Source organism: Terrapene carolina, unplaced genomic scaffold, assembly GCF_002925995.2.
Source record: "Terrapene carolina triunguis isolate 2854851 unplaced genomic scaffold, T_m_triunguis-2.0 Scaffold21, whole genome shotgun sequence".
NCBI lineage: Eukaryota > Metazoa > Chordata > Testudines > Emydidae > Terrapene > Terrapene triunguis.
In genome coordinates, this window is record NW_020664372.1 from 22,981,510 (window position 1) to 23,000,137 (window position 18,628).

General features: G+C 38.2%; 1 protein-coding gene across 2 annotated transcripts in view; it reads right to left on the reverse strand.

Annotated features, from left to right (window-relative positions):
- The window catches only part of DOCK9 (dedicator of cytokinesis 9), a 306,118-nt gene that overhangs the window by 206,915 nt on the left and 80,575 nt on the right, over positions 1-18,628 (reverse strand). For both annotated transcript variants that reach the window (XM_024204291.2, XM_024204295.2), the window contains exon 2: positions 13,159-13,275. In XM_024204291.2, coding sequence (XP_024060059.1) covers positions 13,159-13,275 — 117 coding nt within the window. The remainder of the gene's footprint in view (positions 1-13,158; positions 13,276-18,628) is intronic.

Sequence of the window (18,628 nt, forward strand, 5' to 3'; positions counted from 1 at the left end):
TAGATTGGTGAGGCATGATTTCCCTTTACAAAAACCACGTTGACTCTTCCCCAACATATTGTGTTCATCTGTATCTGATCATTCTGTTCTTTACTATAGTTTCAACCAATTTGCCTGGTACTGAAGTTCACTTAACCAGCCTAAAATTGCCAGGATCATCTCTGGAACCTCTTTTAAAAATTGGCGTTACATTAGCTACCCTCCAGCCATTTGGTACAGAGGCTGATTTAAGCAATAGTTTACATACCACAGTTGTTAGTTCTGCAATATATTTGAGTTCCTTCAGAATATTCTCAATATCTGGTATTAGTGACTTCTTACTCTTCAATTTATCAATCTGCTCCAAAACCTCCTCTACTAACACCTCAATCTGGGACAGTTCCTCAGATCTGTCACCTAAAAAGAATGGCTCAGGTGTGGGAATCTCCCTGACATCCTCTGCAGTGAAGATGACACAAAGAATTCATTCACTGCCTTCAAACAAATACTATCAAGGAAATTAAAAGTATACAATCACATTACAAAAGGCAAATAGAAGGTGAACTCTGAAAAATTGATGCCGTTTTCTATTAAACGCCAATGAACTCAAATATTTCTTATATACCAGTTTAACATTTTTTAATAAATTCAACTGGTATTTAAGAGTTGGCTCCTGGTGGCAGTTATCCTATGGGGCAGGGGGTGATTTACTTTTGCAGTATGAGATCTAACACTTAAAAATCCATCCAGTTTGCATATTGCTGAAAGAAATCAATGTTTAAAAACATTTAAGAAAACAGTATTAGAGTACAATACAGATGTATTCAGTCTGACTTAGTCCCCTTACATCTTTTATTTTAAATGACATCACTTTTAAGCATGTCAGCCAAGGCCAGCAGGCAGAACAAATATGGCAATTAAAACTAATGTTTATGGTGCAGAATGATGTTTATTTTATTAATAACTTTCGGACTAATGGGCTGAGCAAATGGGTGCAATTTTTCATCAAAAATCTAACTTTAAAATGGAATAATTTTTGAACTCCCACTTTACACACATGGAGATCCACAATTTAGAGATTGGAAAATTAGTGCCAAACCACATACAGTAGTTACAAGTGCTTTTATATGTCTGCAGTTATGCTGTAATCTGTTTGAAACTACTTGGAAAATGTCCGTACATCAAAGATTTGAAACATGGGCAGTATAAAACAAAATTATTAGGTAAATCAGGTAATTTTATCTAATCTTTAATCACTCTAAAAATCTATTATAGGGTACATAAGTCTATTGCAAGAGACTCAACACCACTTTAGAGTGGGGATTAAATCTAGCAAAAGGTGGTTTCCTTCCTGCCAAAGACAAGACTCACCACATGTCAAGTAACAAGACAAATCTCACATTTTCGCAGCTTGGACTCACTAACATATCTTGCTTACATACACAAAAAAAGTGATGTGGTAAGAGACTAACTAGGTTGGATAAGTAAGGACTGAAGGAATTGTCTATGGCACTGAAGACTAGGTCAAAATGGATTGTGGAAGGCCACACACAGCCAGAGACATGGGAATTTTAGCTGTGACTTTCTGCACGAGAGAGATGTGGTTTCCAGGGAGACCAAAGAAGAGGAAGCTGCAGTGAACACCACAAGATAATCAGGACACAGAAAAGTTTAATGTCCTGCATATATCTTAAGGCTAAAAGGGACCAATATGATAATCTATTTTGATTATCCTCCTGCATGGCACAAGCCCTTACAATTTCACCTAGTAATTCTTGCAAAGGGAATCAGTCTTCCCTACTGCATAAATGAATATCAAACACAATAACTTGTGGTTTAACTAGTGCATCTCTTTTAGAAAGATATCCAAAACAATACAAAAAGTCCAGTGAATATTGATTTACCACTTCTCTTGGTAACTAGTTCAAACAGTTGATCATAATAATTGTTAAAGTACGATCTTCCTTCCAATTTAACTGTAACTTACAGATCATTATCACATCATGTTAGCCTTCTCTTTGATAAACTAAGGAGACTGAGCTCATTAAGTCTCACTGTAAGACTTTTTTCCCAGACCTCTAATCATTTTTGTAGTTCCAGTTCTTCAACATACTTTTTAAAGTGTGGATCCTGCAACTGGACACAATATTTCATAGAGGTCTCACCAATGCCATATTACTTCTGTTTATCACCTCCAACCCTATCTTGGAAACATTGTGGAGGAAGAAACAGAAAGATCTGGATACGGCCTGTACACAAGGGTAGAATGAAAGGAAGAGTCAAAAATGACCTCCCCAAGTTACAAGTGTGTGTGACAAGACTGATAGCATTATTATTGGTAATGCCAAAAGCAATAAGAGGAGAGGGTTTGGATGAAAATAAAACTTGATTTTTTCCCCCCATGTTAATCTGAAATTTTAAGAGATGTTAAAGAGACAGACAGAGATGTGGAATTAGGTGGAGGGAGATAAATCATGAATGAATGAGATAGATAATGAGTCATCAACATAATAGGGCTGTCGATTAATCGCAGTTAACTCATGCGATTAACTCAAAAAAATTAATTGCGTTTAATCACAGTTTTAGTCGCTCTGTTAAACAATAGAATACCAATTGAAATTTATTAAATATTTTGGATATTTTTCTACATTTTCAAATGTATTGATTTCAATTACAACACAAAATACAAAGTGTACAGTGCTCACTTTATATTACTTATATTACAAATATTTGCACTGTAAAAATGATAAAAGAAATAGTATTTTTCAGTTCACCTCATACAAGTACCATAGTCATGAAAGCACAACTTACAAATGTAGATTTTTCTTTTTTGTTACATGACTCCACTCAAAAAAAAAAAAACAATGTAAAACATCAGAGCCTACAAACAAGTCCACTCAGTCTACTTCTTGTGAAGCCAATCACTAAGGCTTAGTCTACACTTACCCCCCAATTCGAACTAAGGTACGCAACTTCAGCTACGTGAATAACGTAGCTGAAGTTCGAAGTACCTTAGTTCGAACTTACCTCGGTCCACACGCGGCAGGCAGGCTGCCCCATCAACGCCGTGGTACTCCTCTCGTCTAGCTGGAGTACCGCAGTCGACGGCGATCACTTCCTGGTTCGACTTATCGCGTCCAGACAAGACTCGATAAGTCGAACCCAGAACTTCGATTCCCAGCCGCCAAACTAGCGGCTGGGTGTAGACATACCCTAAGATAAACAAGTTTGTTAACATTTACGGGAGATAATGCTGCCCGTTTCTTATTTACAATGTCACCTAAAAGTGAGAACAGATGTCCACATGGCACTTTTGTAGCCAGCACTGCAAAGTATTTACATACCAGATATGCTAAAAATTTGTATGCCCTTCATGCTATGGCCACCATTCCAGAGACATGCTTCCATGCTGATGCTGCTCGTTAAAAAAATAATGCGTTAATTAAATTTGTGACTGAACTCCTTGGGGGAGAATTGTATGTCTCCTGCTCTGTTTTACCCGCATTCTGCCATATATTTCATGTTATAGCAGTCTCGGATAGTGACCCAGCATGTTGTTCGTTTTAAGAACACTTTCGCTGCAGATTTCACAAAACGCAAATGTGGAAACTACAGAACCCGAAACACCAAAAAAGAAAATCAACCTTCTGCTGGTGACATCTGACTCAGATGATGAAAATAAATGTGTTGGTCTGCACTGCTTTGGATCGTTATCAAGCAGAATCCATAATCAGCATGGACGCATGTCTTCTGGAATGGTGGTTAAAGCATGAAGGGATATATGACTCTTTAGCGCATCTGGCACGTAAATATCTTGCAACACCGGCTACAACAGTGCCATTCTAACGCCTGTTATCACTTTCAGGTGACACTGTAAACATGAAGCAGGCAGAATTATCTCCTGCAAATGTAAACAAACTTGTCTGTCTGAGCCATTGGCTGAACAAGAAATAGGACTGAGTGGACTTGTAGGCTCTAAAGTTTTACATTGTTTTATTTTTGAATGCAGCTATTTTTTGTACATAACTCTACATTTCTAAGTTCAACTTTCATGATAAAGAGATTGCACTACAGTACTTGTATTAAGTGAATTGAAAAATATTTTTTATTTTTACAGTGCAAATATTTATAATAAAAAATATAAAGTGAGCACCTTACACTCTGTATTCAGTGTTGTAATTGAAATCAATATATTTTAAAATGTGGAAAACATCCAAAAATATGTATATAAATGGTATTCTATTATTGTTTAACAGCACCACTAATTGCGATTCATTTTTTTAATTGCACGATTAATTGTGATTAATTTTTAATTACTGACAGCCCTACAGCATAACGATAACAACAAACCATATGAGCAGACAAAGCCAGCCATGGTGGAATGTAAAGAGGTAAAAAAAGAGGCAGCGAAGGACAGAGTGATCGGGAGAGAAGAGATGGCTTGGTACGTCACGTGACAATGAAGATTTTTTTTTGAGGCTGGAGAAACACAGATCATGTTTATACCTTGACAGGAAGAAACCAGAGGAAAGCAAGAGGCTAAGAATGAGGAAAAGGGAGGGGATGAAAACCGCAGAAGCTACCACCTGCCAATTAGTCTTGTATATTAGAATGCAGCAGGAACAGCAGCATCTCCTGCCTGAAGAGGAGTAAGCTGCAACTTCAGAGAGCAGCAACAAAAAGAGGGGGAGAGAAGATGATCTGTACCCTACCCCCTCCCCCCCAGGCCAGTGGGAGCAGAGCAAAAGCACCAAAGGACCTCTGAATAAATGGAAATACGGAGGAGGTCTAAGAACAATTGGTTAGAAGACAGTGAAGCCATCTACCCCACTGAGCTGCTTCCCATTTTTCCCATAGAAAGATTTAACAGCTGCTGGGTTTCTTCTGCTCTCTTTCCCATAACTCTTTGGTCAACAGACAGGATGGAGAATTGCGACAACAAAAAAACTTCAAAAACAGACTCCAATGAGAAACTGCAGAATTGGAATTAATTTGCAAACTGGACACCATTAAATTAGGCTTGAATAAAGACTGGAAATGGATGGGTCATTACACAAAGTAAAAACTATTTCCGCATGCTAATTTGTTTCCCCTACTGTTACTCACACCTTCTTGTCAACTGTTGGAAATGGGCCATCCTGATTATCACTACAAAAAGTTTTTTTTCTCCTGCTGATAATAGCCCACCTTAACTGATTAGTCTCGTTATAGTTAGTATGGCAACACCATTTTTTCATGTTCTGTGTGTGTGTGTGTGTGTGTGTGTGTGTGTGTGTGTGTGTGTGTATCTATCTATCTACTGTATTTTCCACTGCATGCATCTGATGAAGTGGGTTTTAGCCCACGAAAGCTTGTGCCCAAATACATTTGTTAGTCTCTAAGGTGCCACAAGTACTCCTTGTTCTTTTTGCTGATACAGACTAACAAGGCTACCCCTCTGAAACCTGTCAGCAGGCTAAGTATCTTATTGTCAGAAGTCAGCCTCCACCACCTCTCCACCTGTCCAGCACTGCACTGCATTTATTTGAGGGAATGTGTGTGTCAAGGTATTTTTCCCTTGCCCTCTTCAACTGCTTGTTGCCACACAGGGGCTCTACTCCACTTTCACGTGGCCAAACTTATTTGAACTATTGCTACTTGAAATATCTAGGCAGGAGTTGAGTGTTCCAACTCCAAAAAAGAGAAAATGTATTGGTGATGGGGAGAAAATTAGCTATATTACCATTGTGCTTGTAAACTGACCAAGACTGGACATTTACACATAGTGCCTTATTTTTAGAAAAAACAAGGTCATCTTATAAAAAGAAATTCAGCAATGCTCCATCTCTGCTATTTTAATATTACCCATCTGTTAAAGCAATGGAAGAAAATATAAAATGCTGCCTTATATTTTCTACTCCAAAATCAGAAAGGTGTTTCCCCCCCCCCCCAAGTGAATCTAATGCTTATGAAAGATGATACACTTACAGTCCCAGATCCTGAATGTTTCTACATAGTACTAGTTTGTGCCCTTGGCACATTCACATGTGCAGAAGTTTATCTGGAGGGGTTGTGCTGCAGCCAGAGTTCCCAGGAGGATTTATGACTGAGTCATGCAGAATTCACCATAGGGGCTCCCAGGTAACACATACAAACACACCATTTTTGGAAAGCATATGGATGTTCTTTGCTTTGTATCCAGCCAGTTCTGCTGATTGGCATCAAGAAGGGTGGGGACTGGAGTGTTGTGGCTTGTGCTCACCTCCTTTCAGACAGTTAGTCCTTAGGGGAACTAAGAGAGAGCAGGGCCAAGCCTTATTTAGTCCATAATGGGTGGGGAAGCTGCTGTGCAAACTTTCCAATGGCACCCCAATGGTGAGTAGTTCCGCTTCATTTGCCTTAAAACCTTGGCTTTTCTACTGAAATTGTAACAGAGTAACAGGAGTGGTTGTGGTGTGGACACTAAACATAGATTAAGCACACTTCACACAGACCATTGTACAGGAATATGGTAAGAAATACTTTCAGACACTACTAAGATGAAAAAAATTCAAAATGGTGACTATAAGTGAACAGCTTCGTATTCCTTTAAAAGTTTCCAATTGCTAGATCAAGAATTAGAAAGCTATAACACACAAATTTCCATTAGAGTAATTAATAGGATATAAGAATGAGCCAATTAAGCAAACCTTCTAATAGTGAGGGTCATACTGGAATATACTAAAGTGAAATAAATTCATACTGATCTTATAAATTATTAGAAATATAATATTGTACAAATCACTAAAATAGCTTTTAAAGTCTATTTAGCCAAGAGAATCAGTTAGCAGACATAACAGAGCAGATAAGCAGCCTGAACGAACTTTACAACAGTAAATTTCTTAGCACAGACCAATTTCCACCTGTAAATACTGTAAATATTCTTACCAATTAAATGAAACGGGTGTATCTATTAACCAATGCTTCAAGTTAATTAACAGCATTACCTCAAAAGATCTGTGCTATCATCCCATTTAAGCATGTCTATTTGGGGGGAAAGGGGAGACAAGTTCTACTTGCACAAAATACAATTGTGAAATTTGTGTCTAACAAAACCAGCAGCATACCACTGTACTGTACTGTTTCGTTTTGTTTAAAGATACTGAAGTCTTCACAATGCCAAACTGCTAAGGACATACACTAATGAAAAGACAGTCCAGACGCTGTTTCAAGTGGCCGAAGGGCCACAACTTTATTAAAACCACATCTAAACTTTCTTCAAAGTCTTTATAATTAGCAGGGCTTGGCTTCCTTTTCAATTCAGTAACTTTTAGATTGTAATCGGTCTAATCTAAGTCAAAGCAAAACACTTGAATAAAAATAAAGATGGAATACTGCATGAGAGGAAATGGTTTGAACACAGTCTTATACAAGGATCAGAATTTCCATCTATAAAGAGACTGTTACAAAATGCTTACAGAGGTATTTCTGAATATTCCAGCTGTAAGTAACTATCTTTTTTATTTATTTATTTATAATTTATCTTAACTATATTGGCTCAGGAACAGGACCTGGGCATCTTTTGGACAGCTCATTGAGTAGCTGCCACCAAACAACACAAACAAGATGTTAAGATGCATTAGAAACAGGATGGAGAATATAGAAAATATACCACCATTATTTAAATCAATGTTGTGGCCTCATCTAGAATACAGTGTGTGGTACCAGGCGCGATAAAAATATATAAAATAATAAATGGTACAGAGAAGGCAGTTCGGGAGCTTGTGTTCTCCCTGCCTCATAAAACAGCAAAGGGACTTTCAATGACATTGAAATGTGGCAAATACAAAACTGATCGAAGGAAATTATTTTAATTTTCTTTTACACAATACATAAGCTATTGAATTCACTGCTATGGAATGTTGAGGCCAAGAATTTAACTGGATTCAAGAAGGGATTGGACATTTATGCATGTAAGAATATTTAGAGAGTTATCATAGTTAATGCTAATACACTTTGGAAGAGATTAAATCTCATGCTTCCAAGCATAGCCCAATCTCCAACAACAAGGGACAGGGAGATTTCTTGCACCTTCCTTTGAAGAACCTGATGCTGGCCACTGTCAGACACAGGACAGTGGTCTAAATCAGAGGTCTCAAACTGTGGTCTGTGGACCACCAGTGGTCCGCAAGCTCCATTCAGGTGGTCCAGGGATAGTTCCCTCTAAGGTGCATGCCTGGGTGGCCGCACACAAGAGAATGAAGGGCCACCCACCAAATTAGTGGAGCTGCGCAGGTGTGGCTCCACTGATTAGGTGCCTGGACCCTGGAGAAGACTCACATGTAAGGTAAGGTGGTGGCCTTGGGGGGAATAGAGGGTAGGTGGGAGGGGGCAGTGGGGTGAGAAGAGGGGGTGGGGGGAATTTTGGACATACAGGGCTGCAGCGGCCAGAGAAATAGGCGACTTTCCCCAGCGCCAGGGCTGCGGCAGAGAGACAGCCCTCCTTCCCCGCCTCAGCTCTGTGGCTGCTGCAGTGGGGGAGAGAGGGCACAGCCATCGCATTAGAAAGGTAAGACTACGGATACTAAAATATGAGTTGTGTGCTTTTATTTGTAGAACAAAAAAACTTTATTAAGTTTTTTTTATATAGTGCTTTTATTCAAAGCGCTTTACAATAGTTAGCTAACGGTACAAACAGATTTGGAAAGGTCATTAAGTGCTCCACCGAGACCCTCAGCAATTTTCAAGTGGTCCACACCAAAAAAAAAAAAAATTTGAGAACCACTGATCTAGACAGATCATGTGTCTGATCCAGTGTGGCAGTTCTTCTGTTCCCATCTTCCCTATTCTATTTATCAGTTTAAAAGGCTCTTTTGCTAACAAACAGCACTGCCAGATCTAGCATGAAGTACTACTGGATATTGTAGGGGGAGCCAAAGAAGTGCTCAGCTACTATGCTAATTGACAGGTGCTGTATAAGAAGACAGAAAGGTGGTCTAAGATTTCCTTCATTATGGTGGTCTGATGTAACTGACACCTGAGGGTGTCGACACCGCAGCTGGGAGTCAGCCCTTAGACCAGATAGACAGACTTGCATTATCTTGGCTCAAATTAGAGCACTAAAAATAGCAGTCTGGCTGGATATTGTGGCACTGCTCGCAGCTCGGGCTAACCACCTGAGTTCAGACACAGGAGATCAAGTGGGTTCAAGTTAGGGTGGCTAGCCCAAGCTACTGCCTGTGCCACAATGCGCATACAGGAGATTTCTTGCACCTTCCTGCGCAAGTCTGTCTACCCGGGCTTGGAGGTTTGCTCCCAGCTGCAGTGTAGACACACCCTGACCCTGGAATACAAAGAAAGGGAGAGACCCTAAGACCTTACTGTCTTTCTTACTTTGTTCTCAAAAGGAAGACTAAAGAGGTCATGTTTCTCAAACAGCAGATTGGATACTATGTCTAAATTTCTTAGGATGGGCCAAGAGGTCTGAAATCAAGAGTGTAAGAGTGACAAAACTGTTCCAACTGACCTAACCACAACTCTCAAAGTATACTTGGGGAAATGCTCTTAAAATTGGTTTGGCTTCACTGTATTGCTCCTTAGGCAGGTAGTCCAAGAAGAAGATTCCTAGTCCAGGAATACAATTTACTTGAACATTTGCCTCCTCACAGTTAGCAATCTGAATGGTTAGAACAGCAGAAAAATGTGTCTTGCAATGAAGGAAACCCAATTTCTTTGGTCCTTCTTGAGCTATCACATAGGAAGAACTGCTAATTTTGGTCTTTTTTAAGAGAGTGTGCACACATCAGTGCAGGGTAGATGAAAAAATCAGAATTCCTGCTTTAGCACGTGGTATTAGTGTGATGGTGTGGTTAAGCGTCATGATGGCAGCACTCTAGAATTTGGAGAGAAGTATATCATTCACAGCCAAAGTGATCTTGTTTTAGGATTTTCTTGATTTAGCATTTGTGGTCTTGTGAAGAAATATAGTTGAGCAAACTTTAATATTGTGTGTGATATTGTATAGAATACTAGAGCTAATAAAACAGAAAAAACGTAGAACAGCTGCGTACAGCAGAAGAACAGAGCAATAGTTCTGAAGCCAACTACTCACAAAAGTAGAAGTAGAAGTAGAAGTAGAAGTAAGGGTGTTTGGGACTACTGTCCCTTAAATAATCTTGCACCAAACATTCAGATGTCTGAACATGCATGAGGCCCCCCCAACAATCACAGCTTTCAAAATAGCCTGCAACTCACTGAACCAGAGGGACATACTTCCCAGAATGGGGATCTATAGAGAATGGTCAGTGGAGAAGCATGGATTTGTTCATGTATTGCTCCTGGGAATAAAGGGGTATATGACAGAAGATACTAAAAAAACCACACATGGGTCCAATAATTTTCAGTGAACCTCCAGATAAGCTATTAAATAGGTTACAGCATAAATGGGAAAAATGTCAAAAATTATTAAAAATTATAGGACTTTATTGGCTCTCTCAGATAAATAGTAATGATTGCCAAATTTGACTGTAGAAAATATGTTTATTTTCAGCTACTTGGTTGGCAGTTTTCCCCTAAAAGTAATACAATAGTTTCATATGAAGAGAGAACAGTATTCCACAGCTGGTAAGGATATACACTGTAAAAACTTCTTATTAAAAAAACCCAAATTCCTCTGAATAGAACCACCATAAATCCACACATAGTGCAAAAAACCTTAGGCTGCAGGAGTGTAATACTGGTGGAGGACTTTTGGATGTCACCATTACAGACCAGTCAATTTAACTTCAGTACCCAGAAAGATAATGGAGCAAATAATTAAGCAATCAATTTGCAAATACCTAGAAGATAATAAGGTGATAAGTGACAGTCAGCATGGATTTGTCAAGAACAAATCATGTCAAACCAACCTAATAGCTTTCTTTGGCAGGATAACAAGCCTTGTGGATAGGGGGAAGCGGTAAATGTGGTACTGTACATCTTGACATTAGTAAGGCTTTTGATACTGTGGGCTTGTCTACCCTGGCACAGTACAGCACTGCAACTTTCTTGCTCAGGGGTGTGAAAAAACACCCCCCTGAGCGCTGCAAGTTTCACCGCTGTAAAGTGCCAGTGTAGACTGTGTACCAGTGCTGGTAGCCGCACTCCTAGCGCTGGTAGCTATTCCCCTCACGGAGGTGTTTTTTTTAAGAGTGCTATACTGCGACTACACAAGCCATGTTAAAGCATGGCCGCGGCAGCGCTTTAACGTTGCCAGTGAAGAAGTGCCCTGTCTCACACGATCGTCTCATAAACAAACTAGGGAAATGCAACCTAGATGGAGCTACTATCAGGTAGATGCATAACTGGTTGGAAAATCATTCCCAGAGTGTAGTTATCAGTGGTTCACTGTCAAGCTGGAAGGGCATATCAAGTAGGGTCCTGAAGGGATCAGGTCCGGGTCCAGTTCTGTTCAATATCTTCATCAGATTTAGATAATGGCATAGAGTATACACTTAAAGTTTGCAGACAACATCAAGCTGGGAGGGGTTGCAAGTGCTTTGGGGAATAGGATTCAAATTCAAAATGATCTGGACAAACTGGAGAAATGGTCTGAAGAAAATACAATGGAATTCAGTAAGGACAAATACAAAATACTCCACTTAGGAAGGATCAATCAGTTGCGCACATACAAAACGAGAAATGACTGCCTAGGAAGGAATACTGCAGAAAGGGATCTGGATGTCATAGTGGATCACAAGGTAAATATCCATCAACTGTGTAACTGTTGCAAAAAAAGTAAACAACATTCTGGGATGTATGAGCAGGAGTGTTGTAAGCAAGACACAAGAAGTAATTCTTTTGCTCTACTTCACGTTGATTAGGCCTCAACTGGAGTATTGTGTCCAATTCTGTGTGTCACATTTCAGGAAAGATGTGGACAAATTGGAGAAAGTCCAGAGAAGAGCAATAAAAATTATTAAAGGGCTAGAAAACTTGACCTGTGAGGGAAGACTGAAAAAACTGGGTTTGTTTAGTCTGGAAAAGAGAAGACAGAGGGGACATGATAACAGTTTTTAAGTACATAAAAGGTTGTTACAAGGAGGAGGGAGAAAAATTGTTCTCCTTAACCTCTGAGGATAGGACAAGAAGCAATGGGTCTAAATTGCAGCAAGGGCAGTTTAGGTTGGACAGTAGGAAAAATTTTGTCAGGTTGGTTAAGCACTGGAATTGCCCAGGGAGACTGTGGAACCTCCATCATTGGAGGTTTTTAAGACCAGGTTAGACAAACATCTATCAGGGTTGGTCTAGATAATACTTAGTCCTGACATGAGGGCAGGGGACTGGACTTGATGACCTCAAGGTCCCTTCCAGTTCTATGATTCTATTCTTTTTCTCTAGTTAAGTATATGGTTTTATTTTTAGAAAACGTTTATTGGATACTATGCTCTCTACACAAAACTAATGAAATCTAAAGAAAAAAATTATGGAGGTAAAACATTATTCATACATAGGTCTCTGTAGTGCCTTTTTCTGCTCAATGGTAATTTACTCTTTTTGCAAAAGAGAATCCCCATGTATTGTATACCGTGTTGCCAGTTCTCCTCATTACATCACAAAAGCCACAACATTTGATGTTTTTTCTTAAAAGCTTGAGCCCCTGGAGCCTTGTGTTTAGATGAGAATCTCAGCTTTCATTTAAAAAAAAAGTTTATATCCATTGTTGTGGAGAAAAGCTTGAAAATGTGACCCAACTGTACCTAAGGAATAAAAACCAGACAGCAAATAATGAACACAAAATGTTATTTATTTATTTAAGTTATGATTTTTAAACCAGTCGTGATATTTTGGGTCCAATGGACAGCACCAAATCCAGCAGGTATATGAAAAAAACTAAAGTTATCTAGGAAAAGTTTTAAAAAGCAATAAGGGCTGCCACTGTCTGACCCGCTGCCTCTCAAGCAGGAAGCAAGCTGGCTGTGTTGAGGAAGTGGAACCTCCTATATCCTGAAAGAATGGTGGAGTTGTGTCAGTACTTCACCAGTCTGCACTAGAAAAAATCAGGCAAAATAAAGACACTCCCCCCCGAAAAAAAGCATGAATATCCAAGGATTCAGATGATAGAAAGATCCTTAGTTTTAGAAATTCAATACTGTACTTAATGGTTTTCCATTCACCTATTCCAGTGTCTCATGTCTGTAACATTACTAATAAAATTTATTGAAACTGAAGTTAAATAATTACCTGAAAGTCATCATAAGGGAAAAGTAGCATCTCACGTAACGCATCATTTAAAATTTGTGTTTTCTTCTGAACAATGACGTTTTCGTAGTCTATTGGCTCAATTAGCTTTGGTTTTGCCTAGAAAAGGAATAGAAAAAGATACTCAAATACACTGTGAAAAAATTACAATTGTGTACTTATTTATCTGTCTAAAATGGCTATATAAAAAGCTACCTGACACACAATTGACTTCAGCTATCACATAAATTTGCAGCATTCAAAAATAGGAATTTAAAAATAAAAATCACATTACACAATACAGTTGAACCATAATGACTAACAATTACACATAAATATGCTGATTTGTGTAAGAGGTAAGACACAAAAAGTGTCTGGAAAAGTAAGGGAGGACAGAGTGGAGACTACGGCAATACTCATTTAGGATATGTTTTCACTGAAGAGTTAGCCTGGGCTCTTACCCAGATGTTGTCCTTAACCTGGCTACCAAACACACACGAAAACCTCTGACCTGGGGTTAGTAGCACTTTAAACCTGTTCTAAGTGGCACCAATGGTTGGTATAGGCTTGAGCCCGGGTTGTGCTTTAATCTGGGCTGTTAACTCACCTGCTTTGCAATGGGGACACAGGCTAATCAACATGGGTGCTGATAGTCCTTCAGTGCCATCCCACAATTTCCCCAGACCATATTTTCTTTCACTCTACCTACTCCCCTCTTCTGCACTGGAAAACTTCTTCCAGTTTATATACAGCAGTTTGGCATTTAAACCCTACACTGCATGTGTCCTGCTACATTTCTACTGAACTTTTATAGTATTTGAACAGTGATGCAATCTGACAAGTCATCCGCTCAGTGCAATGTTAAACTGTTAGCTAGCCAGATGCTGACATCAGGGTTCTGGTGTGCCTCTGGATGAGGTAAGCTAAGACCTAAAATTTGAACATATTTACCTGAAAACAGAATCAGCCAAACCTTGGGTGGATTACTTAATGAGTTTGCTAACTAAGAACACTTCCACATAGGCCCCAGAAACAACAACAAAGTTCTCCCACAATACACTGCATAAGAATTCATAGAATAACCCAATTCAGGACACTGCAAAGAGACCTGGGATATCCCTTCAGAAGTCCTAGTATCTCAGATGGGTAAGTACAGCACCAGTATAGACACAGCCACACACGTCTGGCACAAATAGGGGTTTGCAGTAGGGATGTGCAACCCAGACTAGGTTAACCCGGGCGCCAATCACCCATGTTAACTCTGCAGTGAAGACATCCCCTTAGAATCACATGCAACTTCAAGGGGACACATACAGTTTTTGCCAAATACAGAGGTTTGATTACAGCTACAGCCACTCTGCCTAGTAATATTATAGTATGTCTGTTACAGAGAATCTCTCTCGAGGGTTTGGTTTGATTTTTAAAGAAAATTAGTATTCAAATGTGACCATTAAGTGTTTATAATTAAAGGCTTGTCCACATGGAGAAACTGAACAGCACAGCTATAGCAAAATACTTACTCTGCTATAGATATGCTCACATAACACATATCCCCACCCCATGTAGACACTATACTGGAATAAACTAACTTTTATTCCAGAATGGAGCATCCACACAAGGGAGTTATACCAGTATAGCTAGCTATAGCTATTCCAGTCAATTTCCCAATGTAGAGACACCCTAATTATTAATAAGTTTGACTTGGTGCTTTGGGTCAAATGTAGGCTTTTAAAATAATCACGAAGATTAGGCTCTCATCAGAGCACTTCCACATCAGAGTCCTACTTGGAAAAGTCTGAGTAGTATTAAAACACATGATAATTAATACTTGATTAATATGAAATCTGTAAACTAGCAACTCTGTTGATGCTAAGTTGTTCCAATCTGTCTTGCTGAAATGTGAAGAACACTGTTTTGTTTACATTTTGAAAAGTCTTCTGTGCAATCAAATAACCTCGAAAATGTTGAATGTAACCTCAGATTCTGCAGAATAATGTTAAATTTGGATTGAGATTTAAGATTTCCTTGCATCAGTTAAACTGAAATACCACAGTAACATAACATACAAATAATGGAGACAATGACAATTACAGAAGGTTTTTCTCTGGACAGCACTTTCATTTACTAATACTTACTTAGGGTGACCAGATGTCCCGATTTTATAAGCTTTTTCTTATATAGGCACCTATTACCCCCCCACCCCCATCCCGATTTTTTACACTTGCTATCTTGTCACCCTATACTTACTGCATGTGCTCAGTAATTTACTTCTTGATTGGATCAACTAAGGTCAATGGAACTAATCTAGAAGTAAATTTCTACTCAACATAAGTGCAGATGGCAGAATCTAGCCTTTGCTGAAAAATTAGCTGCATAAAATGGGACTCACCTATTTCTCTAATTTTTTTTCTTCATCTAATAACCATTTAAAATCCTATATCCTACTATTTACAATACTAAATCTATGAAGTGATTATTAGCTGGTCATCAAGGTGCTTAATCTATTTTTAAAAAGTGAATTATAATCAATCATGGCAAAAGACGTCTTAAAGATGTTTTTTCTTTCAAGTATGAAGCAGATTAGTTAAATTTTGATAATAAATCTCTGTACGTGGAAGGCTTTATCCAGGAAAGGTTACCAGCGTTCATATGCTTAGATTATAAATTACTCAGAAGTTACTTCAGGTAGTCTAATATCTACCACCTTCTTGAGCTACATTATCACTGACAATTTAAACCAAGTTTGAATGTTCAGACTTCACATAATAAACTAACCTATACCCACAGTAAAATAGAAAATAGGAAAGTGAGTGTTTTCTAAAAACAGTGTTCAATCGCTTTCTAAAGCAACACAATTTTAAAAGGTTACATTAAAAACCAAATGAGGAAAGCTGCAATCAGAATCTTTGGATCTGTTTGCGTATGCACTTTTATATGTAAGATAATTTAGCTATTATGCTAACACACACAGTATGTGTTTTATTAGCACAGAAAAAGGGAAGTTTCCCACACACCTATTTTCTTCAATGCGGCCTGCTTTTCTTTCAATCACCCTCTTCTTGACCCTGTATGCCATACATGTAATCTTCTCCTTCTTCACTTTTTGCATAAGGCCTATAAACACTAGTCCTCCAATCAAAAGGTGTGTAAAAAAAGTTAATACATTTAAAGTAAAAAAAATGCTAGACAAAAAAAATGGCCCTAATAAAATATGTGATGAAATCTTTTGCTTGCTGTGTTATGGACTACAGCTAGGGTGTGGTATTTACTTAGTTGAGATAATTACTAACCATGTACTTCTGCCTTCCCAGAAGAATTGCTCATGATTCTCCCTTTTTGGTCTTGTGCCTCCAGCACGAAATATGAAGCAAAAACTTTTAGCTCTTAAGACATTTTGCTCTCTTAAGGCAGCTATAGGGTCTCTTTCTTTGTGGACATCAGCATTGTTTATAATAATTATTACAGTGTTCACTATTACACTTTTTAGTTCAGGAGATCCCTGGAGCTACTTGCACTACAAAAATGAAAATCTTCTATTCATTGTATCTTTATAGATGAGGGAATCTCTTGCCTTGTAATTCAGATTTCCTGAAGATACACAAGATTTACATGACCCACCCCAATCTCCCCTCGGAGACTGGAAGACTAACTGATGACGTGAGATGTTCTGTGCACATCCTATGGAGAGTCATTTCTCTACTGCAGTTGTTCTGGAATTTACTTTTTGTTGTTGTTGTCTGCATTAACAAAAGGAGAAGAAAAGGAGCCTGTAATTCAGTATGTAAGATGTTTGGGGCTAACAAAACATTCTAGTCTCCTTAGGCCTCTGAGGTTACAATATGCTCAGATGGATAGTGGCCTTGATCCAGTCTATAGGTAAAACAAAACAAAATAAAATAAAATACATTATAAAAATCTTAAAAGCAAGAATTGTTTTCCTGCATGACTTGCACTTGAGAATCTTTAAACAATGTAAGCTCTTCAGGGCACAGATCTTGGGTGAAATCCTGACCCAAATGGTCAACAGGAGTTTTGGCACTGACATAATGGAACCAGGAAACCACCGCTTGTCTTCACATTTGTCAGTAATGCACACAGCACAGCATATAAAACCACATTGTTTTTCTTTATTTGACTTCTACTGAACTGTCATTCATCCCTCTTTTAAAAGCTATTTGCTAGATTCAGAGATGCCACCTTCCTTACCCCTTGGTTCCCCTTATGGGGAGAATGTGCCTCCATAAAAGTAAATGTTCAGATGAAAGGTGGTGAGCCATGGTCACCCATTTTATGGTTGATCACCTTTATTTAGCTTCATTTATTTTTAGATCAGACGAGAGCCTCTAAATAGCACTCAAGAGTAGTAAGAAAGTTTATTTATTGTGAAATATGTATGTGGCTTGTTAGGTATCTAAGTTTTTCGGTACCCACTTATTTACTTTTACTACTGTATTTTCAGTGTGAAAGTTGATCTGAGATTGGGGGAAGGAGTTAGGAGGGTAAGAGGCAGCCATACTTAAAATAGCCATCGCCGAAGGCTGGTTATTAGAATTATTCAGAAAAAATTTCCTTCTTTAAATTTGTACAAACATAAATTGGCTAAATTATCAGAATCAGGTACAAAATTTCTAAATTGGGAAATTATTGTATTCCTAGTTTGTAATGAATTAAATAGAAATGTAACAAAGTTTTCAATTTAAGTTCATCTGCAACAAGTGGCAAACCCTCCATTCCCTCCCAAAAATGGAAGCTATAAGACCAAAAGGTACCACTGTCAAGATAAAAGCCTGAACAGTGTGCACAGCTCCTGAAATAAGTTTTGTTTTGTTTTTTTAAACAGAGAAGTTAACTTTACAAAGAATCCACCAGAAACACTGCACATGTTGTAAAAGAAATTGGTTACACTTAAGTAAGATTTTGATTACTATTGCTATTCACTTTTTTTAGTTTTGGCTAATTTAGCACCTTGTTACTTCCTGTACATTAACTAGTATAGATATATGTGATTTGATACTGCATATATTTGAGCAAAAACAGGTTTCCCTTGGCAAGACCCCAAACAAATTTAAAATGTAAATCTTTTAAAGGTAATCTGATTTATTGTTCACATCCTATATTCTCCCATAACCACACTTAAAGAAGTGCTTACTATACTACTGCTATACGCAATCCAGATGTAAACCATAGACAGAATGGACAGGATGCAATACAGGCTTTTTTCATTAAACTTTTGAAAAAAGTATAAAGTTAGAGTTATTTTATCAATGTATTTCAATTTAAACTAAAAACCAGAATCCCTAGGTATACTGTTTATCTAAGAGCTAATCTACACTGGAAGGACTAAAGCAGTGTTTGAAATTTTAGACTCAGTTCTGAATGAACATCAGATTAAAAACATCATGCTTTTATTAAATACAAATGGATGTTTAGTCAATTGCCAGTGCTAATTTAACAAGGGAATCGTGACCTCTCA